Below are 26,986 nucleotides of genomic sequence, written 5' to 3' on the forward strand. Positions count from 1 at the left end.
TTTAGTCATTCAAACGTTGGAATGTGTGGTAAATGTTACATTATTTCCATACTACAGGTTTAAACCGCTTAATTTTTTCACAGAAATTTACTGAAGATTATCTTAATTCACGTGTATCTTATAGACTATTTGTTTTTTATTCTCTGTTCTTTGATCTTTGAGCAATACTCTGAGCAACGTTTGTTATTTATGGTATTTACCACTACCAACAAACATCGTTTATTCTTTTTACAAGAAATTACGTGCTAAAGTATAAGTACGTTATAAAAGAAGGAGTAGATTATTGTTCAATGAGTCAAAGAATTACCGCAACATCCTAACAAAATACGGCGAATAAATTTAATGAAAAAAAAAACGTCTCGGGATACAGGAATTTTCACATCGTTATTTTTCCGAAGCTTTTTCACGGCAGCTTCGCGACGAAGATCTTCAAAGGGCAAACCGGATCGGATGTTTCGTTTGGAAGATGAAAAATTCGAGTATAATCGAAAACGTCGAGACCTCTGTGTCAGAGAAACGACAAAAGGCGTATCCGGACAGGCCGATGAAAAGCCGGCCCGTTTTCATCAGTATAAAGCTAATCGCGAGCACCGAAGCACGGCGAATCCACGTGTAAAGGGCAAAGGAGCTGCAAAGTAAGAGAAAACCAGGGACGGGTAAAAAGTGGGCCGAGTAAAAATGAGACAACGAATTAACGCCAACGAGAACCACGATGCTTCTCATCCCGCAAAAAGAGTGTTCAAAAGACGAGGGACGGCGTTTGTAAAAACGAAACACACGACTCTTAACCCATCCGCACATGTTTTCATCACACGTTCCGTGCTCCTCGAGGTTCCGGTCTTACCGTAAACAACCGGCCTGGCAACGATCGCATTGTACGCGAACGAAGAATGCCGATAGAAGCCGCGACGAAGAGCGAAGCGTGAAAAACTACCCCTGTAAAAAACAAGGGTAAGCCGCGTAATTTCTTCCGCGTGTTTTCCCTTCTCGCTCGTCGCGATTACCGAGCGTCCGTCAAATCGTCGGACTGTTATTTCACCTCGATGGAGATGAAAAAATGATCGAGAGTCGTCCCGGAGGAGAAACGAACGTCGTTACTCACCGGCTGCGAGGCTGCAGGACGATCCGCATTCGGCGGTGGCTCGATCAGTGCGATCGGAATCGCGGCTCTCCGTGTGGGTGGAGAACCAGGCTGCTGGTGGTTTCGGCGAACATTTCTTAACGCGTGCCGAGCCGCGAATCGCGTCGTCCGCTTTTGACGTTACCCTAAACGCACTGCGGTTTTATTCCACGGGCGTTTCTCTATCTCTCTCTATTTCTCTCTCTCTCTCTCTCTCTCGCTACCTATCTATCTCCCTCGCTCTCGTTTACAGCTAGCCACCCTCGCCGTCAGAGGGCGCAAGACCGACTGATGCTGCCGGCCTAGCGAACTCTGGAACTCCGGAGGGTGTAGCTGCTCCGGCGGCAGCCTCGCGTTGCGCGACAGAGGGTGGAACTGGGTGAGCGAAGAGGGTCGAAGGGGGCGAACACCCCCGAACCCCGAACCCCCCCGTCCCCACCCCCCAGCCGCCCAGTTTCTTCTCTCCGCGAAACGTGGGGTGGCGGATATGCGTGGGTTGAGAAAGACGACGAGGACGAGGACGAGGACGAGGACGAGATGCTCTCCGAGGTAAATAAAGGGGCAGGGGTCGAGGGTTGCGTGAGAGAGGTTCGAAATACCAAATTCGAAACGCGAGTTGCCGCCGGATGATTTCCAGACGGTGGAGAAGAAAGTTATACATACTTGAGAAAACGGAAATTTATCCAACGCTTTAGACACACGCTTCGTTTCGGTTGTCTCGGTTTTTCTTTCATTGTTTTCTTCTCTTCGATTAGCTGCATTGATACACTGAGAGAAATTTTGAGTTCCGGTTACCGCTCGGTCCTTGACTATTTTCATTTTTTACCACAATCGAAAAGTATCGTTCTAGGTAGAAAATGAAAATTAGTTTTCCAGCTGTTACCGGAAAGTCTAGTATCCGTTACTGTTCTTTCTCATTACGATCATTGTTGCTATATTTTCTTGCAACTGTTGGGAAAATTTAACGCTTGAGCGACGATAAATTGACGTTAAAGCCTTATTTGACCAAAAAAGTAGAGTAAATCGAAGAAACTGATTTTGCGTTGCAATTACCAAAAAAGGATCGACGATAGCGCAAAATTGTTACGTGTATCTCGTTTTTCGTAACCCCAACAATATTCAAACAGTTTTTTCAACGATATCTGCTTTACTGAATTTTTCTAGTTACTCAAACAAATAGAATTTTTCTCAGTGTATATGTTACACGGTGCGAAGACGATGATCTTCGCAAGTTTACAGAGAAAAAGTGTTCATTATCAGCGCGATCGACTGATTAATCAAACTCGTAGGCATATTATACGGTTTTCGATATGATTGTAGAGGCATATTTTATTCTGTGTGGACAGCTTCTGAAATTTTGACAAGAATTCGAGGACATGATTAGCTTCTGGTTGGTACAGGTACCTACACTTGAAAGTGTATGAAATCGATGAATAACATTTTGTAAATCTGTTTGATCATAGTTGTTGTTTGTTTGTAGATTTGAATGATTCGTTTCAGAAACAAAAGTGAGAAAATTTATTTTTGAAAATTTGTACTCAAGGTAGTATAATTTTATGAAAACGTGTTAGTCTACGAAATTTTTGTAGCCTAGCACAAAGAAGCAAAAAATAAATAAAGTTCCACCAAGGATATGACGTAAAATATCTAAACGTGATAATAATTCTCCACACCTTCGCAGACGCAATTTCCTGTAGAAGATGGATACGAGTTTATGGAACGGAGTTTAAAGGATGCATAAAAATACTGCAGGGTATTATACACTCGTGTATAGATATAATTCGTTCCGATAACGTTTCGCGTCGACGATTGAGGAAACACGAGAGAACAGGCGATCGTACAGACAGGCCGATATTGGTTGGTTGGATGCGGAATTCGCTGAATAACCGTTTAGCGCAGCAAAAGTCCAATTTGAAAAAATATACAAAGGCGTTAAGAGTGTTAAACTTAACGAAGCGATTCGGTATTTTTGGTATGACCCAGAACAAGGTCTAAAGGAGATTAGGAAAATCGGACCGAAAGGAAAAAGGAGAAGGATGAAACGACGACGTCTAAAAGGCAGTTTAAAAGGGCGAAATGGAGAGATGTGGTACCGGTGTAACGAGAGTTGGCCCAAAGTTTAAAGAGCGAGAGCGTAATAAGCGCCGCTGATAAACCGCGACCTCGTTAACCGTGCAAGGGACACAAATTCTCGCCTGTGCAACGTTACTTCACCCCCACCGCCGATCATTTTAACGCCACATAATCACGCGCAGGACTCCCTAATTATTACCAACCCCTATCCCCGCGTCCTTGGTCTCAAAGCTTTTCCAAAATCAAATTCACCCGGGACGTAAATATCCGCAGCTCTCCGATGGCGGGCGAGCCAACAGGGTCAACTGGAAAGAGGGACGCCGTGTTTTACCATGAAAAATTAACGCCTCGAGCCAAGCGAATGAAGGTTATTCGACGAACGCACGATTGCTGTCAAAAGTAGAAATCCTGGAGACACCGACTGTTGTTTAACTAATTAAACACCGGTAACCTGAATGACTGACAATCAACCCACGAAAAACAGAATACTAGATATCGCGTACGGAACTTTTAGCGGTAGTTAATTAATAGAATGAATAACATACACGGTAGTTGTTGAAATTTTAAAGCGACGTTCGATTACTTTTCTGACGATGAAACGTCAGTTTATAACAGTCCACTTGTACACTGTTGATTACGCAGTTCAATATTGGCCTCGGTGACGCGATCTTCATCAGTCTCCGATCGGTTGACTTTGTTTTTTGCTGACGACAATCCGAGTACGAGTTAATTTGACCAGCTCTTAACGTTGATTGGTACGCCTAATGACTTCTAGAGCTTCCAGGACAAGCAGAGTTATCCAATCGGGACACAGGTTCCAAAGTTTGTGAATTTTGCGCGAATTGAAAGCATTCGAATATATCCTTACCGATCTTGGGATTCTCCGTTTTGAATGCTACGAAGGATAATTTTCTCTCGCAGCCGTTCCGACCCGACCCATCTCAGAAACGACGACACGCGAACTGTGTTTCCGGGACGTGAATAGGTGCGGAAAACTTGGGTGTCAAAGAGTCAAGGGAGAGGACAAGCGAAACTCCAGCCGAGGAGACAGGCTGGAAGAAATGAAAAGGTGTGCGAGTAGCGATTTCGCCCGGTTGAATCTCGAGATCTCGAGAGTTAAACGGCGGAGCCGTTGCACATCGCACATCGTGGAGCCGGGCTGAGCTCAAGTTCACTTCGCCACTTCTTTCTCTTTGCCCGAGTCAGTGTCCTCGTAGTTTATTCACTAGCTCGCTTTTTCTCCCTCTGTACTCTTGCCTGACCCCGTGACCCTAGCTCAAGCTACGTCAAACTGCTTGGAGAGATATTCCGAGAGGGATGAACTAAACTCCGAAGCCTGAACCTCGTTCCACGGTCAAAAGTTTCGGCCTTCGGTAAGTTACGCCTGCGGGTTTAAAAACGGTTTTAACGACTTTCCTTCGGTTGGTGAATCGGGAGAGAAAACCAATCTCTTTTCGCTCAGCTTTGCGCCCTCCTCTCGATCTTACATTATAACCTTTTGACTTATGACCTGGGTTACGTCTTGCATGCGTCGTGCTGCCGACACATCGTGGGGTTAACCATGCTTTGCTTTAATGTTGCGAAAATCTTGAGGAATATTCGATTGACTTCACGTGACTTCAAGTAAACTCTACTCGGGAATTGAAATAACTCTGTATGAGTGTCAATCACTTTGTATCACCTCAACTGTTACATTCATTCACGATTTATGATCTCACATGATTTCAAACAACTTTTCATCACTTGCTCGAAGTTACTGTTCAATTGCCAAACACTTGAAGAGAGCGCGTGGAACGAAAATTTTCAAATGCCGCGAATCGGAGCTTTTCATGAAAATGGAACGCATATCCGCTTACATACCTATATAAGCATACATAGGTATATTCTTATCATTTATCGTGCACAGCGCATTCTGTACTCTCCATTGCGCCTCCGGCTTCCCAAGACGCAGGTATTACTCAGCGTCGATCGCTATCGATCCCGGGATCAGTCTTTGTCTTAAAACCAGGCTTTCACTTGGTTGTTTGCCAATGATTCTACTCCTGTTAAAATTTAATCCAGCTAAAAGTGTATCAAACTCCCAAGCCAGTAAAATCCACGCACACAACAAAAATTGTTTGCGATATTTGAACATTAACGATACCGCCAGAGTGGAGAAAGTAGGAAAAATGGTAATACGAAACCATTTCATCTTTCGAGACGAATGAAATAACTGGTAATCCTGCATGGTATATTTGATAAGGTAAGCACCGTCACCGTCTGTATCTCGCTGAAAGAATATTGTGACGATTATACGTTGACGTCGAGCACGATGCGAACAGGCATTGTGACTGTCTGAAGTTCGAAGGTGGTCCCATCGGCTCCAACATTCTGTGTTCAAACAGGTGCCGGTCAGGGAGGCTCTGATGGCTTTTTATTTGTCGATATGTCGTGTCAATACAAGAGCCGAACGTATTGGTCAAATTGCCGTTTGATGATGGCGCGTCTCTTCCCGGTGGAGTTCGCTTCAGAGGCTGTAGCAGGCAGGTCCTGTCTGAAAGGAATTTAATGGTTTCCCTTGACGCCCGAGCCCGGGGCTCCATGTAAATGGTAAACATATTTATTTCACCTTATTTCCAAGGCTTCGAGTGATCGATCTGCGGATCGTTCTCGGCATCGGATCTCTGACACGTGTAATTATATAATACCTATAACTTCTCCTCACAGCAAGAGGCGAAGCGACCGGGGTGAAAAGTTGCGATGGTTGTGAACCCGAGGAAGCAAAGAAAGCTCACTCGGGTAGAACAAAATTGACCGCTCGACTAGACGCTTTCCTATCTGATCGCGGATTGAACGGGCTTGAAGAAACGAGTCTTGTATCACCGACCCAGATTAACGTTCAGCTGCCATGACGTCAGTCGTAAGAAAGAACCTCGGCCGGCAATTACGTAATCTTCTTACCGACCGCTTCCCCTCGAAGGGTCGTTACAGTCCGTCTCATGTCCACGGAATTCGTCCCCGGGAAAAAGGTCCTCTCTTCGACAGTTTTCAAACGGCAGACCGATCTAAAAGTTTACCAATCACTTAACTCAACTATCGAAAACTTTGCGGGGTTCGCCACTGTTGCTCAACTGCCGATGTCTTTGCAGCGAGTCACAATTGGCAAACTTTGGATTGATCCTACGCGTTCAAAAACCCCCGGTGCAGCCCAGAGTTTCACATTTTATCGAAAAACGAAAAGCCCTTACAGGACACCCTGTACATCTGTACACACCGCCTCCATCTAATATTTCTCGGCGAATATATATGATCTTATTATGGCGGAGCCGCTTCGCGCTCTCCCTCACTCACTGACTCAGACACACCCGGTTCGTTCGTGGCTCGATCGGTTTTTCTTTCAAGGCTGGAAGAACCCGGGCTTTTTTTGGGTCCAACTCGCCGGGCTTTTTGGACTAATTGGACGGGTGAGTTAAGCTTGTAGGTTTGATGGGCGGCGATGCTATAACTCGAAGGTTTAAAAGAAACATCGATACAGGTGGGCGGAATGTAAAGCCTAGGAACATTCGTAATGTTCGTACGTAATGATAACGGCCTATGCTCCTTATTCAGCTATGTCGTGCTGTTGTTTTGTGTATAAAGATGGTGCGTTGCAGAGGTGATTGAAGTTTTTACTAATCTCAATGTTTAATAACTTGGGATAATCGGCGCTAAGGCCAACATAATTTTTGGTCGTAAACGTTCGATCACGGATTCGGCTGTTTTTCACGGAGTTTGATTGACGAAATTAAAACATTACTCGCGTTTACAAAGCGATAGATATTTTCGAGGAAACTCATATCTGAAAATGATATTCTTCTAGTTCGAAGTAAACTCCTTTTTTTATATACAACACCGTGCACCGAAACAAGTTTCTAGTTGTAGTTACTATACAGTATTAACTATTTTCATTTTTTACTATAACCGAAAAATTCAGTTTTGTTTACAACGTGAAAATAAGATTTGTAGCTGTAACCGGAATCTAATACCTATGTGTTACTAGTGCTGCTGTAAATTCATGTTAAGACCTTTAAACTTGATTGAAAATATGTAGACAAGTAAACAATCAGATTTAATATTACAATAACCAGAAAATACAGTATCGACAATTATACTCACATTAAATAGTTTAATCCAGCACATTTTACTTTCAATTCCAACAATAAGTAAACCGTAATTGTGACGTCATCGATCTTACTGTTGTAAAATTTTCTATGTTATAACTACAACCAATGAAAAAATGTCAGCAATGAAATGACACGTTGATAGATACATTTTGCAGGAATAACACTCAACACCCGAACATTGTTTTCTTTTGATTTTCATACATTCTTAGTAGCGAACATTTTCACGTGGGACACAATTCAGGATTACGTATAAACTCAGAGCTTAAGTCGTGGGAACCAAAATCTCGGATCACGTTGAAGTCAGTGATGCATACTTACTTCATACGTAGAAAAGCCTCTCACATGAGCTCGACTGTCCCATACATTAATATTTTTTTAGTTATAACATTGGGTGTGGACTGTATTCTATAGACTTATTATATTCACTCCATAGCACGCTTCTATGCGTTGCTTATTGAAAGTCAAGTCATCTCGGAAAAATTGATGAAAACTTGAAACACTGGTGAGAAAAGTCTAGAGGAAGCGTTCTTCGCGAATTTCAAAATAAAGGTAACAGTGCAAAACGACATGGACAAATGATTGGAAAAATGCCGATTCACTGGCGTTAGAATAATTGCTTTCCAAAGAAACTCAATTGGAGTTATCAATCATCAGCTGCAGCGATTGACGTGGGGATAAAAAGCCCGGCTATCTTCAATTATGGACGTCTGATGCATGCCAGAAAAGATTAAGCTTCATAACTTGCCACGAGAATAAACCGATGTTCGGTGTCAGTTAAAATTTGTATCTTAATTCTCTCGCTGTTCGTAAAATAAAAGTATATTGTGTCACAAGTGCGGAAAGTGGATGATTTCCGACGACTGTTAAGTTTGCAGCGTAAGCCGTAAAAGCGAGTATTGCAATCACACGAGTCAGATATAGTCATCCACACGCATAAAATACGCTATTTTTCTAACACGTGTGAAGAAAAGTTTGATTACAGAAACACCGGCGGTACCTCTGACACTACGTGAAATTGAGGTTAGGTATCTCCAATCAACGATACAGTACGTAAACTTGAGTTATTCCAAAGTGCGCATTCGCCAAATAAAGCCCTAGTGTCTAAAATCGAGTACTTTAACTGTGCGCATGCGGCAACGTCGTTTTACGACGCTGTGCAGAAATGGAGCAGTTTACTTCAGAGGCTACGAAAAACGAGCTCTCCAGGTAGGTGTAAAAAAGCTTTTTTACCAACATACGCGTGGGCACAGCTGAAATGCTATATTTTGCATACCAGGGCTTTCTTTATCGTATCCTCAATCCTCGTACAAAGACGGCCAAAATACACCTTGTAACTCTCCGGCATAGGCTGGGCACACACCCTCCTTCCCGTTCATCACATTTCATTCCGTCGAGACAAGACGCACGTTTCCGGTTTCTTCATCTTTCGTCGTCTTGACGTGCCGCTGTTGACGTTTTCGGTGTTGTTTGTTTTCCCCCTCTCTTCACGCGGTTTTTTTATCTTTCATTATTCTCCCCTTTTTCCTTATTCTTCTCCTTGTTCCACAACCCAAGCGGAAATTAGAGCAGCGAACACCCCAAGCCCTCTATTTCCGACGGCAAGATATTTCGTGTCCTCGTATCAAACCCGGCCATGAAATATTGAGGTCTGTAATAAAACACGACCGTCGCACACGCGTCTACAACGTTTGAGCACATACGTGATGCAGTATCGCGACGCCTGTCTCTTCGGCGATTTCGGCGGTTGAGACGACGTGAACACGTGTCGAATTTTGAAAGAAATAAATTTTCTATTCGACTAACCGACTGCACACGTAACAGTGAAACCCATTAATATATTTAAAAAAAAAGCTGTTCAAACAGATCCAGATTGGAGCAATACTTTTTTGTTAAAACAATGATTTCGCTGAATTAACTATCCCTCTGAAATATATGATTTTCAGCTCAAGTTAAAAGCTACCTTACAGTTTACCTTACCTTACAGTCGCATAGTTTTCGAAAATAACCGTGGAGTGCCGTTTGGCTGTGGACTAGCTTTATTTTAGCCCAAAAAATAACATGTTTGTTTTTGTAGACGCAAAAAAAGGTGATAACATTTTTGGAAATAATTCAATCATCTAGCGGATGTATTCACATCGGAACGTACTCGCAAGTATTGTTAAAAATTTTGCGTAAAAACTGAGATAAGAACTTCTTGTGCATATTATATACGATATACGTATAATTTGAACAAGAACAAATCACATACTGTGATGAGACACCTCTTAAGACTTGAGTAAAAAATTTTCTTACCGCCAACACGAATGTTTGACCTTGTTCCGTCAAGAAAATAATATATCGTGTAAGAAGGAGGCAAAATCGGTCTTTTCGGGTCGAGCGTAAGTTTGCAATTGAGTCGTAGGTGAGCAGAAGACGAATATTGCAAATCCGCGAGGCGAAAAGTCCGTTTCCTCCTTGTTGCGCACGATTCTTTACATACCAAGAGTATATTAAGCGTTTTCTCACGAAGCACGAAATTGAGGTTAGGGTCGCGTAACGTCAGATTTGTCCGCAACAGCGCATGCGCACAGTACAGAAAATACCACTTTCGACTCCTAGGACTGAAAAGTGGTATTTTCATTACTCCCCGCACGCGCATTCGCGGACTCACTCAACCGTCATAGAAACGGGTACTTCGTGCACAGAAAACACGCATGAAATACCGCGAAAATCATGCTCGCGTTGTATAAAAAATTTTCCTCTAATTTGTAAGCGTCTAATATGCAGTCTCTCCGTACAACGCATTCCGTTTACCTTATTGTTATAGTTAAATGGAAGTAGGTACTGCAACCACTTGGAACTTTCATGGGAAGAAGAAACTTAACCTCGTCCATACCATCCAACCAACTCCACCCCCGCCACCCTCTCTCATCAGCTCAGGTGGCTCTGCGCTGATGCTACCGCGGCCAGTGTGGCTGTCAGAGTTGGACCAACTCTCGGCGAGTTAATGGACTACCTCTACTCTCCTCTTCGCCCATTCTTGCTCCACTACCATTTCCAGCCATCCTCGTTTTCCCTATTATCGTGCGAAAACACTATCCCGAGGACCGCCAGACTTTCACCACACCGAATTCGCGGCGAGGGTTACACGAAAACGCGAGGGATTCGGAACGTTTTAACTTCCTTCTTTTTCCCCTTCGGTTTTAGTTTCTGCATGACTAGACTTAACTTTTTTTTCTTTTACCGCTTTTTAACCCGCGGGAAGTATGAAAATCAAATATTCGTAGCGGGATCGTATGAATTATTTTTTCGTTTATCGGTTTAATTAGAAATCATTTCCCACTGTACGAAGCTTTACTTCTTAGCCCAATACGTTATCAAGTTCAATATATAAAGTCGTCTTTCAATCAAGAGCAGATCGTTAATGTTCTAAAATAAAGCAATTCAACTTAGGCTTGAGAAAATCTTTACAACTTGTCGGAAATTCAATTCTATACATGTAAGGTGCCAATTTTTTCAAAGTCAAGTTAGAAAAAAAAAAAAAATTTCATAAATCGTCAGAAAGGATGTTCGAGTAATATTTATGCACGGATCGTGCTATTTGCACGATAATCTTGAGACCTTGGGATTTATCATACCTAATCAAATTTTGAAAGATAAATTTATTTCGTATTTACCGGTTCGTTTAAAATTCCGTTAGCAAGATTTCTCTTGCAAAAAATGAGTAAACATTCTCCGAACGATTAGCTCAGCTATTTGTTGGGTAATTTTGAGTGGCTGTTAGGGGTTTTCAAAGAGACATTTAATCTGGATCGAAACAAGGATTTTTAGGCCCTCCGCCCTTTTCACGTTTTCATTATTACCCCTACGCGCATCACGCGTGTGTTCAGCCTGGTTGCGTGAGGGTAGTGAGAGGGAATTTATCCCGGTTGAATAAATACTCGTATCCATGCCTCGGGTGACTGGGAATCTGGGATGGATATGTACGAACGTGAATCCCAGTTTCGCGATTAACGAGCGAGCGTGGACAGCGAAGTCGGTAATAAATAGCGTAACGCGTAGATTGATGGGACACGTGCGGATTTCACCCAAAAAATATAGGTGTTCAAGGTGAGGATTGAGTTGTTTTGTTTTTCGGAAATCGGGAAATTCGGAAACTGAATGTATTCACTCGGGACTTCGGGAAATCCAATAACGATCCGTTATTGTACGGATGCGAGTAGCAGGATTCGTAACATTTATTCTATTTCAGAAAATTTTTCGTTACAAAAGAACTGGCAGATTTAAGAATTATTCGAATCGCAGATGGACTCGAGAATTCCAAAAGTTCAAGATAACGCCTACAAGATTAGATCTAACATTTGAAAATTTATAGATTAAAGGGTAGACGTGTACGGTTATCGGTGGAATTGAAAAATTTTAAACAACCGAAAATAACAGAAATAAGATGGAAAACTTTACAAGGCGTTAAGTTTTGAAATTTGAAATCCGATAGAAAAAGTTTCAAAGATTTCCATACACCTACTTTCGATTCTGATAGATTTGTACAGTTTCGAAAAGTCTTTTCACTCCTTAAGTTTCGTTCAAACACTTGTCTAAAAAATGAAATTACACTCCAAAATTAATCCTACACTGATTGTGGAAGAAACTTCATGTTATAGTTACTTGAAAATTTTGGTAAAATGGGTATCATTATAACAATAACGGTTTGTATATTGTTGAAATAAAAAGAAAATTTATTACCAGAAACTATTTGGTATAATTATAGTTGTCAATACTACATTTGCTGATTATCGCAATATTAAATCTGCTCGTTTAGTTAATTAAATTTTTTCAATTCAGTAGCCTCACCATCAATTCATTGTCGCAATACTTACAAGAAAATGTAGTACAATTGATCGTAATAAAAAATAAATGTAACTTTCGAAATACTAGACTATCTTTTTACAGCTACAAAAGTAATTTTTCCTTTGCACCCAGAACCATATTTCTTGATTGCAAGTGAAAACTGTAAATAGTTGAGGACTGCGGGATAAAAATCACTACTAGAATTTTTTCTCCGTAAAACTTTTTCCAGTTTATTTCATAAATTTCCATAGTTGTAACTTTCTTTTTGCAATGCTGCGAATCGAATTACACGTGCCGCATTTCCTGTTTAAAAGTCTATACGGGTAATTACAGTAATTACAGGACACGGTGCATCATCCCCGTGCCTGTTTTATGTCACAAGGCTCAAGCCTCGCCGGCTCCTCCTAGCAATTAGTTAATTAATGACGCGGTCGCGGCACTTTCGGCACCCTGCCATTTCCACCGTGCTTTTCCTGCACCCTACGCCACTATATCGAACATCAAAGCGTCAAGGGTGAGCTGTTTCAGTTATTGCCTACACGTTCAGCATCCCCGACAACTCAATCGTCAATAAAGAATCCACTTTCACAGAGCGGTTCGCTTGCCTTGCCGTCCACGCAGGGGTGATTGAATAATAACTCTACACATATACGAGTACACAGGGTATATGATACATGCTTAATTGCACATCGTCCAACTGCAACAAGTCTCTGACTGTTTGTAATATTTCGTGATAAGATATCAATTAAACAGCTGTAATCGCTGGTATGTTTTTACAGTTTTAACAACGAGAAAAAAAAAATGCTGTATCGTGGAAGCAAGAATAATCAATTGCTGAACTCTGTACACAGAGAAATTTTTAGTTCCGTTTACCGCTCAGTCCTTGACTATTTTCATTTTTTACCACAATCGAAAAATTTATTCATATTTATCTCACACACGATGAGAAAACTTTGCACGTCGATTGAACGATATATCGACAAGTGAAAAATGGGAAAAGAATAAAAGGAAAAGGGTTCGGCGATTCGTATAGCGTGAGGCGAGGGAATGCCGGGTATTTCGGGACAATCTTGAAGTTCGTTTTCGTCCTTTTCTAACGTTATAACGAACGGTTTAAAGTAGGTACGCTTCGGAGCAGAAGAAACGCCTCTTCGGCATTCCCGATTATCCGTGAGTTTTCAAAGGGTTTGTTTTACCGCTGCTCGGGTGCTCCGAAGAATTGAAGAAAGAGGCGGGGAAATTGAAAGGGAAAAAAAAATACCCTATCCGCTATATTTCTAGTCTTATAGAGCTGTGTGCTTGGTTCAAAGGCGCGACGTATAATAAACAAATAACAAGCGGCTTTGTGCTGACCGTAAACCAGCCCTCGAACTTTCCGTTTTCACACTGTGCAGGTTCAAAGTTTACGAATCAAGAAAGCATTAATATCGATATATAATAAATTTCGAACTGCAAATTCAGATTCGTGATTAATGATTCAAAAGCCTTTGAATACCATATTACATGAAAATATTACGATTTTTTTTTTATTTTTAACCGTTGTTATGGATTCAACATTACAAATTTTGGAAGTCTGACCTTGAACTCGTTATCAGTGACCCAAAAAAAACTCCGTCTACTAATTTCTACCAAAATTAGAATATTAAACAAAAAAATTCCGTCATATCGGATTCTGCATTTTGGATTTTTTAAATCTGATCTCAGATTTGTGATCAACGATCCCAAAAACCGGAAGGTACCAATTTTCATTCGAATCCGTTCATTTCTTTTCAGATTATCATCATTTCTATTTTGTTTTTATGGAAACTTGTTATTGAAATAATTCAAAAAGTACCGCACCGATCAAAGCCAAAATCTAATCATCTCCGAGTTTGGAAAAGCCGCGTCGATTGAGACCGAAATCATTGAAGTCTGGTAACTCGTTATTCGGATATCGTCGGACAAAAAAATTGATCAGACACATTCATATACATAAATACATAGATACATTCATTCGGGGTGATTGCAATAACTTCTTTTTTTCACTGAAAACACAGAGGCGGGAAGTTAAAAAAGTACAGGAAGGTATAATGAAAGATGAAAGATTATGACAGAACAACAAAGCGAAGTGCTGTATCGAATTAACCGCAAGGTTTGAAATTGATCAGCATAACGTGGATGGCGCGGCGTTCGAAACACGCAAATTTCATTTCCGTTCAATTTCCTGAGCCGAATGTAACGCGCACCAATAACCGTTATTTCTCGTAGTAGCCTGAACATAAAATTCAGCGTTATTTATTGCCCCCAAAGTTTCACAGGGATATACAGTCTAAAGTCTGTGCGATGAGTTATAACGCGGCAAACTCAAATAAGTACCTTTCAGAATTCTACGAGACGGTTATTTTCCAATTACCCAACTCAAGCGCAACACGACGAGTAAAAAGGATCACAATATATGCTTTGTTCAAAATATCTTATACCTACAACTAATTTCAAAACGTCAGAAGCCAGGCTTCTCCTCACGCTTTAACGTATAAACCCTCGCTGATTCTTCATCTTCCACGCTTCTGCGGACCGAGAAAGATCAAAGGTCAATGTTTCTATGTACCAATACACAGACATGTTGGTATACCTTTGTGCGCGCGTGCGTGTGTGGGTATACATACTTCCAAATGGAACCTGTCAAAAACATCTTTTCCAAGAACCAGCGAAACCGGCGGCCGCTTCCAGGATTATTAGGTTGACCTGTACGTATAATACCTATGAGCTTCACCTAAGCTGAAAGTCAATTAAGCTCCTACGCGTAAAGTTACTTGGTGATGAAATGGGTTCCGAAAATTTCTCATTCTCGATTTAGCTTTTCTATTATTGATCGATCGTTGTGGAATTGGCGATCATGTAGTGTAACGACTCAAGCACAAGCCACTTCGAGGATGGGAAATGAAAAGCTCAAGTGTCGAAAGCCGTGTTTTTCTCAACGCAATTTGCAACTGGCATCAGGCCCGCGGAACGAATACCAGAGCCGATCAACGGACTGCCGGTGAGTCGGCGGAATTCTTCATGAGAAGTTCCAACCCGCCGCAAGTTATTCACCGGCAATGTCGCGAGGATATATTGAGAATTCTGCGCGTGGTTGAGCCCAGAGTCTTGGCAAATTCCCTTCAGCCCGATTAGATTCGCGCAACGCCTGCGGGTATATCTGCAGCCGGAAAGCCAGATGAAATCCACATGTTATATCCGTACCCGCGCGCAGCCCTTCGCACCGAAAGAATGATCGCCCTTTCAAAACTAGGACTGAATGTACCCGAGTCGCTACGGGGCTTATTTCCGAGTGCGAAGCTGCTCGTAGGAGAGTAAGGCTTCAGAAACGAGAACAGAGCGACTGATTGTGAATAGGGGATGAAACGATGGAGCGACGGGATAGGAACCAAAGTGAACCTCAAGCTTCCCATCCCGCCGGAATGCCTCTCCTATCTGTTACATATTCGCATTATGCGAGTGCACAATCGCACTCGAGATAACTCGACACTCGACAGTGATTCCAGGGCTGCGGTTCGGTTCCTACGATTCTAAAGCATCGCATCGGCCGCACGAAAGCCGAGCCTCAAAGTCAAAGGCTCGTTCGAGGACCGGGTTTAATCATTGATCAGACTGTGGACATGTTGATATGCTTCAAGGATGACGGGACATTTATACGCTTCGTGATCGGGCCGGTGATGGAAAATTATGCTGTCAAATCAAAGGAAATAAATTGAATTTACGCGGTTATAAGTACCAAGGAACAACACGTGTTTACCATAATTCGAGTCGAGGATCTTATCACGATTTTTTCAACTTATCGCATTTTTATTGCACATTGACTTGTTTTGAGGAAAGTTGTTTGGTTTTTTGTTTTGTGATGTGTGACGAAGTGCGGATATACTTTGACAGTACTTTAGGTCAAGCGTAGACATGTAAATTGAATTTAATCTAGTCGATTGAATTTTCTGAGTGTACTTTATGTCAATTGAATATTTTAAATTCATGAATTGTTATACTCGAATCCGTACGCTGAGAAAAATTTCATTTGTTACAGTGACTAGAAGAATTCAGTAAAACAGGCATCGTTGAAAAAAACTGTTTGAATATCGTTGAAATTACGAAAAACGAGGTACGCTTAACCATTTTGCGCTATCGTCGATCCTTTTTTGGTAATTGCAACGCAAAATCAGTTTCTGAGGTTTACTCTACTTTTTTAGTTAAACAAGGCTTTAACGTCAATTTATTGTTGCACAAGCATTAAATTTTCGCAACGGTTACAAGAAAATATAGCAACAGTGACCGTAATGAGAAAGAATGGTAACAAATACTAGGCTTTCCGGTAACAGCTAGAAAACTAATTTTCATTTTGTACATATAACTATATTTTTCGATTGTGGTAAACAATGAAGATAGTTAAGGACTGAGCGGTAACTGGAACTAAAAATTTCTCTCACAATCAGTGTATCGACTCAAAGTTAGCTGTAACACGTTTACATATCCTTTATAATACTAGCTACCGAGCTATATTGTAGCAGAATTATTGTTATAAGCAGAGAACGCGGCTTGTCTGGTATCGGTATATTTATACAAGAAGAAGCAAGCCTACCGTGATAAACATAATAACAATAACGATGATAAGGATTGGAGTGAGATGATGGAAAGTCGGTTTACTTTAAGGCCGCGTTCGACGTCACGAGTACTTGAGGTGCAGCCATCCGTAGTATTAAATGAATTTGATGACGCCATTTCAACAATGATTCGTTACCGAAAGTGTGTTTCAATTTCAGACAATACCCATTGCTCAGTGCGGTATCGGTGGCATTGTTCGTCAAATATCATCGTGTCGGGTGAAACTGGAACAGTTTTAATTTGATAAATTCTTACCTCATTATTATACACGGTACATTCGTGTCACAAAGTCTCGATTTCTACAGCTTGCCCTACTGAAAATGTTCATTAGTTGAATTATACATATACCTAATATTTTGAAGGAACTTAGTGTCTAATTTATTACATGGTTTATTTCCGTCCATTCGGAAAAAACATATTAGAAATTATATGAGAAATTAAAAAATCGCGAATGATCAAATATCATATAATGAATTAATGCGGTATATCTAAATCATGCATCAACTGTAACTATATGAATCATTATCTAGTATATCTGATGATTCGTGCTTTTGTAATTTATTATGTGATTTCTTATATATTCTACCGAATTTACAAGATAAGGACACGAAGTTCTTTGTTATGGAACTCTCGCCACTTTAGGAATGATTTTGTTTTATCTACATACTTGAACTTGTTCCCTCAAACATAATAAATATTAAGTGTTGTACATCAGAGAGTTTTGAAAATTTTAAAGTCAAGATTTTTCATACGTTTGAAACTTAAATTCCACAGTAACATATGTTAATTTTTTAATAAAATTATCAGTCGTTACTGCACGGCAAAATTAAAAAAATTGTATCGCTTGATTGTAATTATGTAATCGGTTTGGTTTGAAAAAAATTGACGTGTATTTATCCATTGTAATCGACTTATATACGTTGACAGCCGCTGTACTATATAATCAATTCCTACGTCAGTTCCACTAATGATAAAAGTACTTCCAGAAAACCGCATGGTATGAGATTTGTTAATTACGCGGATGGTTTCTTCGCTCAAATTGTTTCATCTTACTACATAGTTTGATATTAAATATAACATAATGCATAATACGGGGAAAAATGACCGAGGAATTTGAAAATAAATTATTCATACGTGCTGGAGTAATATAATTTGTTAACGTTATCGATCAGTTCAGTTTCGACCGCTACGGTCGCACTTCGCTATGGTAAATGGGCCTTGCATTATCCACTGTTTTGTTGATGCTAAATACAGCAGAGTATCGGTCAGTTACCGACACGCGTTTAACTTTCAGATACTCCGAAAATTTGTACTGAAAATGCATTCAAATCCACAGCGCGTCGAGGACTTAAGAGACCTTTCCCAAAACTTGTATGCAAATGATATATTCAAAGCTACAGATCGCATGCTAAGCGGTTATAATTCGTCGCTGATTGAATCAGTCATGTCGGCTAGTTACCATTCAATTTTTCTGGTCGCAAAATCTCCGTAAGCCTAACTCTCTTCAATATAGTTAGTCTATGGTAAACAAATCAGGCCCTAATCAACAGATTTGTTCGGATTTTGCGCCAATGCCAAGAGATTAAGAATGTTCCGGATTTTTACCTCAGTTGAATTTTTTCAAATTTAGACATGCCGTATTGGCTGAAATTCAGCCTGAAACTGCTAACCCGTTATTCATAATTTGAAGATAACTTGACTCATTCTCGGTCTAGCATCATTTCTGTCTTCTCGGTTTTCCGGCTGCTCTCTGTCGGCGCTCTCATCCCGAACCGGTCCGGTTCATCTTATCGACTGCACGCTTTTCGAACATCTGTTAAAAGGTATTTATTTTCTACCGTATGTTTATGGATTCGCCGCATCTGTAGATCGTCTGTACACGAATACAAGGAGCGTGTAATTTAACCAGCATGCGTTCCGAATTTGGTATTTAATTTCTACGATGCGTCGCACGTCCGTAAATGACACGATTCGATGAATAGCATGCCTACGCAATATGTCAACCGTGGAATCGATATCTCACATGACTCAATGATATTTAGCACAGATCATCGTCGCCTGCGATTTATCCAACAACAACTCCGTTCTCAATAGTTTACCGCACTTATTCTCGTCAACGTTGTTTTTGCGAGACGAACAATCAAACATAACCTGTAAACCGTGCGTTGAGACCATACGGACGTTTAAGAGGGGTTATAATTGCACATAAAAGCCTCTATTTCGATTAGAATTGAACCTGTCATTAAATTCTGTTGCGAATGAAGTGCGTATGGCTCTGGACTGCTCAAGGATCGAACCCATAAAGTGCAGGTAATAATTTTTCCGCTAACTTTTCTAAACCGTCCGTGAAAAAATGTGATATTTCCAAGTGATCAGATTCGGTAAGATGAAGTTAGGGAATTTGATTAGAAATATGAAAATTAAATGGATTCTTTATGAGACATAAATTTTATAATTCATATTCGTACCTGTAATCATGCAAAACACTGAACAACAAGCATTTGCCGTCTTAATTGAATTAAAGTTGAAAGAGCGCTGATTCCATTGAAACAATGACCAAGTTTTTATCTTCAAATGCAAAAAAAACGATGAATTCACCCTCGCTCTGCTTGAGAATTGAACGTCAGTAATAAATCACGCTGACTGGATGCTTGGTTTTTGTTCTAGTTGATGCCGAGCATCAGGCAGATAAAATGTCAACTTTTCTTGGTCAGATATCTGAGATCCCAGGGATTTCTGTGGACCGTTTTGACGGAGAAAACTTAAAGTCATCGGCATTTTTTCTAAGCCATTGTCACAGTGACCATATGAAAGGCTTGAGCAGCAGTTTCTTCAATTATTTGGTCAATTCCGATACATACCTTTACTGTAGTCCAATAAGCAAGGCGTTTTTGATGGGTATATTTGTTGGCTTGCCAGAAGATAGAATATTAGAAATAGAACTTTCGATACCGAAAATAATCCGATATACGGTACCAGAAGGTGGAGAAAGTCTAGCAACTTCTCTCACTGTATCAACTTCGCCAGCTGGACATTGTCCAGGTTCGGTAATGTTCATTTTCAGCAAAGACGAAAAAACAATATTGTACAGCGGTGATTTTAGAATAAATCCACAAGACTTGCCGAAGTTGAATCCGTTGAATGATAAAATTGATGGAAAAAATCAGGCGAAAAAATTTGACACTATTTATTTGGACACAACTTTTCTTAGTTTAGATTTTCCTCGTTTTCCATCCAGATTAGAAAGTTGCGAGGCAATTTGCGATGCAGTCAGAAAATGGCTTGAGCCAAATTCGAAAAATGTGGTAATTATCGAGTGCTCAGCTTTATACGGCGTAGAGTATCTCTTCATGGAAATGTTCAAACTTTTGAATTTAAAAATTCACATCAAAGATAAGGTTCATTCTAATTATATAAGGATCCCCGAGCTCGCCAAAATCGTTACTATAGATGGAAGAGATTCGAGAATTCATGCCTGCACTTCGAAACTGTTCTATACAAAGAATCTCCTTTGTAGATCGGATGTTGATTACGAAAATATACTCACTATCGTGCCTTCGGTCATAAGATGGAAGGGCAAAAATACTTCCTGCATTAGCGAATACGATACAAAAAATAGACAACGATTGTATGTTTGCTACTCGACTCACTCGTCTTACGAGGAGCTCAGAGCTTTTGTCGATTACTTTAAACCAGATAAAATAGTTCCTTGCGTCTGTCCGAGCGATTCAGCGACCAAAATTGATAAATTGCTAGGCGAGTTCATGTCGTATCAAATGAAACTCGATGAATCTGATCAAGTTTCTGAATCTCTTAATTTTCGGGTACCCTTTACTAGGGTTTCTAAGAAACCGTTTGCCTCCAAGTACTTTGCCGATGATGACGATGAAGATGACGAATTGTAACATGCGCTTGATGAATATATACATTTTATGATTTACAAGAATTTCACCACAGTCAGTGATGAATTAGTCTTAATACAGTTATGACATGCATAGTTTTAAGATATGTTTCAATTTTATATTTTTATTATGATAATGTTTTTGTCACAAATACGTGTATATACAATTTTCAATTAAATTGATAATATTTTAAAATACTGTTGTACAAGTTGCGACATCTGACATGTATGTTTATATATTGGTCCAATAGTTTTTTCAATAAATATTATTGTAATATTATTGTTTGCCTCTATTTTTTGTGTTAAAAATTGTTCAGCCCACTCTCTCACACTTTTGACATGCTAGTCCATTATCTGTATTACTCTTCACGTTTTCCCCTAATCAATTCATCAATTTCTTATCCTCGCTTCTTAAATCTTCTCCGGCAAACTATGTTGTAGGGGCAAATTAGAAATTCATTCATTCAAACGATTTACTCTCCAGTGCAATTGAAAGTAACACTGAAAACATTGCGTCCCTTACATTGAATGGGATTCAATCTTGTTCCAGCATTCACATCTTGCAACTTACCATCATCTTGATTAGGATCGAATAAAAATGGCAACAACCCCTCTAGCCCAGGAGAAAGTGTGGTTCGAGAAGCCGATGTACGATAAAGCCGAGTGCCTTCATTTTGAACGGCTGGCTAAGGTAACAAGATTTTAATCAGCTACAATCCAACAAGTAACGCCTCTCTAACTACTTATTCCCAAATGTAATATTTTCACGTGTTTATATCCATGTTTACTTTTTGTTTAACAATAGCATAACATGGATGGCTTAGGATAAATGATGTTTAATAATATAGAATCGAGATGAAGTATTATCAACTGTGAGCTCGATAGCAGTTTTTATGAGTTCGTTGTCATGGTTACTATCATTTTAGTTTCATCTTCATTTTCATGTTCTTCCTTCATTTATTTTCTAGTTGTTTTGGATTTTCAGTTTTGTACGACTCTAATGTTTGTCACATATTTGTGAGACATTAGGAATCGCGATTCTTTCATCCTTTGCCATGTCATGTTACACGAAATCAAAATCTCTGCTCCTGTTTATGTAATACGTGCTTTCATTACTTCATACATACTTTCATCTCATTTCCTCCTAAACACACTTTAGGGAATATCTGGTGGTGAGATGTGTGAACAGAATAATTCATTCAGCTTCAATCGATGATCATTGGGTGCAACTCAATGACAAAACTAACAAAATTGTGTTTTGGCATATGTAGAAAACTAATTTTGAGAAATTTATCGCTATTATTGAAATATTTACTGGTGAAGAAAAATTTATTCCGCAAGCTGAGATAAAATCTGAGGAAGTTTTTTGAATAGCGACAGGTTTCACAAAATTTCATTGTTATGGTAAATGTCTTGTTTTGTTCTGCTAACATCATAGCCTGCGCAATCTAACGAACTACTAACTAACAACGGTACTGGAATTCGGACTAACTGCAATAATACACTGGTTGAAAATGTCCAAAATCAAATTAATCCAAATCTACCATCAAACACGGTATCGAAAAAGTCTAAAAAGAACAAATCGCCTGTCAAGGGGATGGAGAATACGACGAATTTCGATAAAATAGAATCTGTCGACGATGCTGTTTTAAAGGCAGAGGACTTGAGCAAATTCAAACCAAAGGAGGCCAAAGAAAAAAAAAATAAAGCTGATAAAAAACATGCAAATAAAAAAGACCAAGAAAAAGGTACCCAAGATAAAAAACCAGATAGTCCAACATTAACGAACAAGGTATTATCCTGAGCTTAGACTATTCATGATAAATCTTAGATAACAGTCAACTTTTTGGTTCGTATTATTATTTATCTTTAGTTGCGCCTTTAAAATTTGATTTTGACATTTTTGCATACGATTGTTTTCTCCTTTGCTGAAGACACCTTTGAAAACTACGATTCCTTGTCTGTTCCTTACATTTTCACGTGATAATTCAACTTATTAGGAATTCTTATTTCTAAAGATATTTCAATCCTAGAGAATCAATGTTTCATATCGTCAAATACAAGGGATAATTTCTGTTAATGTTTTACTTATTGTCTCAATTCCTGCTTACTTGGGGAAAAAAAAAATCATCAAGTACGTTGGAGGTCTGGGAAAAATGATCGACACAAATTCTTTGAAAACTTTTTCTTTGATTCCAAATTTTTTATTGTGATTATATATCGTGTATTACAATGCAGTTCTTTTCAACACTTATTAACACAATTGAAGTTTTAAGCAGATAGTAGATGGTCCATTTCAGAATTCAGTTTTTCCAAAAAGTGTTTGTTGTCCAATTTTTTCGTTGTGCCGTGGGTAAAATAGAGATTATTGTCCTTATGTTATTAGTTCTATTTTAGGTAACATGATATTAGATTTGTATTAGTTTCGGAGTCCTGTTTGCATGCAGTGCTTGAAACATCAACCCTCTCACTGTAAAGCAAAATAAAAACTATTTCGACCAAAAAGTTATTGAGTTTGAACGGCAACTGTACAATTAAAATTTACAATATGTCAAAATTATGGCAGCATGTTTTTATATTGTTTTCTGTGTAAATGGCTTGAGTATCATTAACTATTTCCGAATTGAATATCAATGTTTTATGATACTAAAGGGACGATAAACATATCTGTGTGTTAAGTTGAGAAAGCGGTATTTATTCTTTATACTTGCCAAATTCTTCTTATCACTTACTCAAACTTAACGGAATAATTTATGTATCTCGATAAATTAAAATTCATATGAGATGTATTCAAAATTAATTCAAGTTGATCAGTTGTTTGTTCTGTAATGTCACAGTAAATGTATAGTGAAATTATTTATTTGAAATACTAGAACCAAGCACTGTAGAATGCTGTAGATGATTGTTTTACTATTTCACGTTTCATTATTTAGCTCTGGTTTGCGCCCTAACAGTAGTTTAGCATTTCGAGCTGATCTTTTTTATCCGTCGATGCAGGGAGGGCCACAATTATCTTCTCCAAACGTATCTGCGCGCGGAAGTTTGGCCAATGAGGTAGCCAAGATTCGTCAACACATTAAACAGTCTTTGCAGTGTGTGAGTACTTTATTTCTTGCTCACTAAGAATCATAGATCGAAGTATCAAGTATTGCATTTATGATAAAAACACATGGTTCTGACGGCGATCAGTAAACTTTAAACTATGAATAATTGATCAGAGGCTTATTTTCACTATACTTACTCACTTATTCTCTTAGCTCCTCGCGATGTTTAGGTTGATCAAATTCTCACGGTATAAAATCTGAACAAACTTCACGACACTTTACTAATTTTCAAATCATCCTTGCATTTCATTTGAACAAAACCTTCAATTACTCAGTTTTATTGTCAATTACAGGTAGATACCATTGACACTTTTTCAAGGACAAGCGGATCTGGCTCGGAATATGGGTCGCGCATTGTTGCCTTGGAAAAAGAAAACCAGGAATACAAAAACAGTGAGTAGAAAAAACATATATTTTGAAGTCATATTACAGTTACAGAATCATGTGCAGGTACTGATATTTCTCATCATTCCCCTAAATCCCGTCCGTTTGAAAGGATATTGAACTGACTTTGTCTTATCAACAGTCGTTGCTGAGCTTAAGAACATCACTCGACAACTAGAGGAGCGTGTCAAAATTCTGGAGGAGCGACTACCAGGCATTGATCCAATGAGGATTGCAATTTGCCCAGCGAAACCGCCATCGCCGACACCTGCAAAACCAACTGCTAAGGCTGATGATGACGACGATGTTGATCTCTTTGGCTCAGATTCGGAGGTAAGGAAACTGCTGACAATTCGACAAATGAATTCTATAATTGTCTGAGTGTTATTCACAGTTTCTTTTTATAATTTTTATCTTCACCCTCTCTGCCAAGTTTAGATTTTCTCTTTTAATAATTGTTGTTCTCTGTCATTGAGCAAAATTGTGAAATTTTTCGTTACAGAAAAACAAAAGTAACTGAATTCAGTATGTCACTGTTTACATTTCAATCAATATTTGTAAATGTACTCACACTTCGGAAATTGTACACCAGATATTCCCGATTACGTTGTAGCAAAATATATACCTCACCATTGAATACCTAGAAGCTTTTCATCTAGCTCATCATTGCACTGCATTTGTTGGCACTAATTTTTACTAAATAGGATCCCCATTTCTTTCCCGCTGTTATTATTTTATTTAAAATTAATCACAGGGTGAAGATGAGGAAGCTGCTAAAGTAAGAGAAGAACGTCTCGCTGCTTACGCTGCTAAGAAATCAAAAAGTAAGTCATCGGAAATTTAACGATATTTGTCATGTTTGAATTTTTCCGTTGCAGTGGTATTTCATAACACACTTTTGTTTCAGAACCCGCACTCATTGCAAAATCAAATATCATCTTAGATGTCAAACCATGGGATGACGAAACTGACATGAAAGTCATGGAAACTGAAGTTAGAAAAATTGAAACAGAGGGTCTTCTCTGGGGTGCCGGTATGTTTTACTTTCCTCTCACACAACCACGTAAAATAAAATAAGGATTTTTGCTTGTATATCATTATTGGAACTGTGAAAATAGTTTCCAGTGATAGGATCAAAGTAATCAGATAACAATTGTCGATTTCTAGCCAAACTTGTCCCACTCGCCTACGGTATCCAAAAGCTGCAAATATCTTCTGTAGTCGAGGATGAGAAGGTCTCAGTTGACTGGCTGACAGAACAGATCGAGGCTATCGAAGATTATGTTCAAAGTGTTGATATAGCTGCTTTCAACAAAATTTAAATCAATATCGGCCGAACCAAATTGTTGACCATCTACTTTTCGGCATTTGGTCAAAGAAATAGCCGAGTGTACAGATGAAATATTAAATATGCCGCCGTTTTCTCATTCCACTAGCAATATCTACATTCAGGATTTTAAAAGAGCAAATAGAAATTATACAATAATAATAATGCTGATGATAATAATAATAATAATGACAATGACAATGTTGGTAGAATTTAAATATTACTCTATACAAACTTGTCAATTTACGGCAGATGTCTTTGGTCAATTAGCTGAATTTTACACGTCGTTTGTGGTTGTATTGAATATATTCTTGGAATCAGGGACACCAATACGGTGTGTAATTACAGCAACTAATGGTTCTTCAGGCTTTAGAGCGGCGCTTGATGACTCATTTTTATGGGCTGAGAGGGGCGTCAACGTGCTTTGACTATTAGTTACCTGATTTGACTATTAGTTACCTGCTTTGACTATTAGTCACCGTGTTTTGACTATTAGTCATCAAACCTGTTTGCATGGGATGTATAGAAAATCAGAAGCATTGTTCAGAAACTTCAAGTTGTCGATCGACTTGATTGAATATCAATGAGAAAAAAAAAATGAAAAAATGTTGATAATTGTATTCCAGAACATTGACCATTTCGGTTGCTGTCCGGATTCAGTTATATTCAGTGTACTTGTTTTGATTGTTATTTTAGACTCTGTTAATAATTATAGTGATAATAATTCTGTTTTAGCCGTCTTTTAACTCATGCGCAAATGCCATACACGTTATAATATCGTGTGTATACATATCTATATTCTATACATTGTTTAATTTTACGTGCCCATATTATTGTAGTTATTATTATTCTACTACATAAACACGAAACTCATTGATACCGTACGTCTGTAATTCCGAATGATCTTCGCAATGAGAACCTCTACATGTATGGTAAGAATAATAATTGGTAACACGGCGTCACCTGTCAAAAAGCGTTCCATTACTCAACCCACTCTCGATCTACAGCCACCTACAAATATAAAACCGTGTCTCAAAACTAGGAGTGCTCGGTATTGGAAATTAGATACCGATTTTCGGTGCGGGTTTCGTATTCGGTAGTTTCGGTTAACCGAGATATCGAAAGTTCCGTAAATACCGAAGTACCGAAATTTCGGTAGACTTTAATCTACAAATATCGTCGGAAAAAGAATAAGAAAAATCTGTATTGAACTGTATTAAATACGAATAATGTGAATATTTATTTAGATTATCAGAAATTTCAGTACTTCGGTATTTACCGAAATTTCGATATTTCGGTATTGGTATTGATAGAAGGTTCCCATACCGATACATTTCGAGGAAGGAGATACCGAAAAAAATTCGATATACCGAAATACCACGCACACCTACTCAAAATCATCGATTGAAGAGCACATTAGATCGAATTCAAGCGTAGAAATGTGTCACAGATGATGTGAAATACAAGTCAGCGTCGGCA

The 26,986-nt window shown here is 39.1% G+C and overlaps 2 protein-coding genes across 5 annotated transcripts in view; one reads left to right on the forward strand and one right to left on the reverse strand.

Annotated features, from left to right (window-relative positions):
- The window catches only part of LOC124175331, a 101,801-nt gene extending 100,343 nt beyond the window's left edge, over window positions 1–1,458 (reverse strand). For both annotated transcript variants that reach the window (XM_046555449.1, XM_046555448.1), the window contains exon 1: window positions 1,103–1,458. The gene's annotated coding sequence lies outside the window, so the exon portion shown is untranslated. The remainder of the gene's footprint in view (window positions 1–1,102) is intronic.
- Window positions 1,459–18,337: 16,879 nt separating this feature from the next.
- On the forward strand, window positions 18,338–26,480 carry LOC124176227 (probable elongation factor 1-delta). Of its 3 annotated transcripts, XM_046557202.1 has the most exons (9): window positions 18,463–18,614; window positions 21,243–21,383; window positions 22,131–22,484; window positions 23,690–23,788; window positions 24,090–24,189; window positions 24,323–24,513; window positions 24,935–25,004; window positions 25,088–25,213; window positions 25,348–26,480. In XM_046557202.1, the coding sequence occupies exons 2-9, from the start codon at window positions 21,291–21,293 to the stop codon at window positions 25,500–25,502; spliced, it is 1,188 nt and encodes a 395-aa protein (XP_046413158.1). In that variant the 5' UTR covers window positions 18,463–18,614; window positions 21,243–21,290; the 3' UTR covers window positions 25,503–26,480. The 3 variants fall into 3 exon arrangements, with proteins under 3 accessions (XP_046413157.1, XP_046413158.1, XP_046413159.1); XM_046557203.1 differs by lacking the exon at window positions 22,131–22,484; XM_046557201.1 differs by lacking the exons at window positions 21,243–21,383; window positions 22,131–22,484; window positions 23,690–23,788; ... (3 more) ...; window positions 25,088–25,213; window positions 25,348–26,480 and adding an exon at window positions 19,459–20,972 and having other exon boundaries at window positions 18,338–18,614.
- The last annotated feature ends 506 nt before the right edge of the window (window positions 26,481–26,986 follow it).

The sequence above is a fragment of the Neodiprion fabricii genome, chromosome 2 (assembly GCF_021155785.1).
Source record: "Neodiprion fabricii isolate iyNeoFabr1 chromosome 2, iyNeoFabr1.1, whole genome shotgun sequence".
Classification (NCBI taxonomy): Eukaryota; Metazoa; Arthropoda; class Insecta; order Hymenoptera; family Diprionidae; genus Neodiprion; species Neodiprion fabricii.

Excerpts from the sequence above, each read along its gene's own strand:
- LOC124176227 (XM_046557201.1), top strand. The coding sequence starts at position 19,485 with ATGTCAACTTTTCTTGGTCAGATATCTGAGATCCCAGGGATTTCTGTG.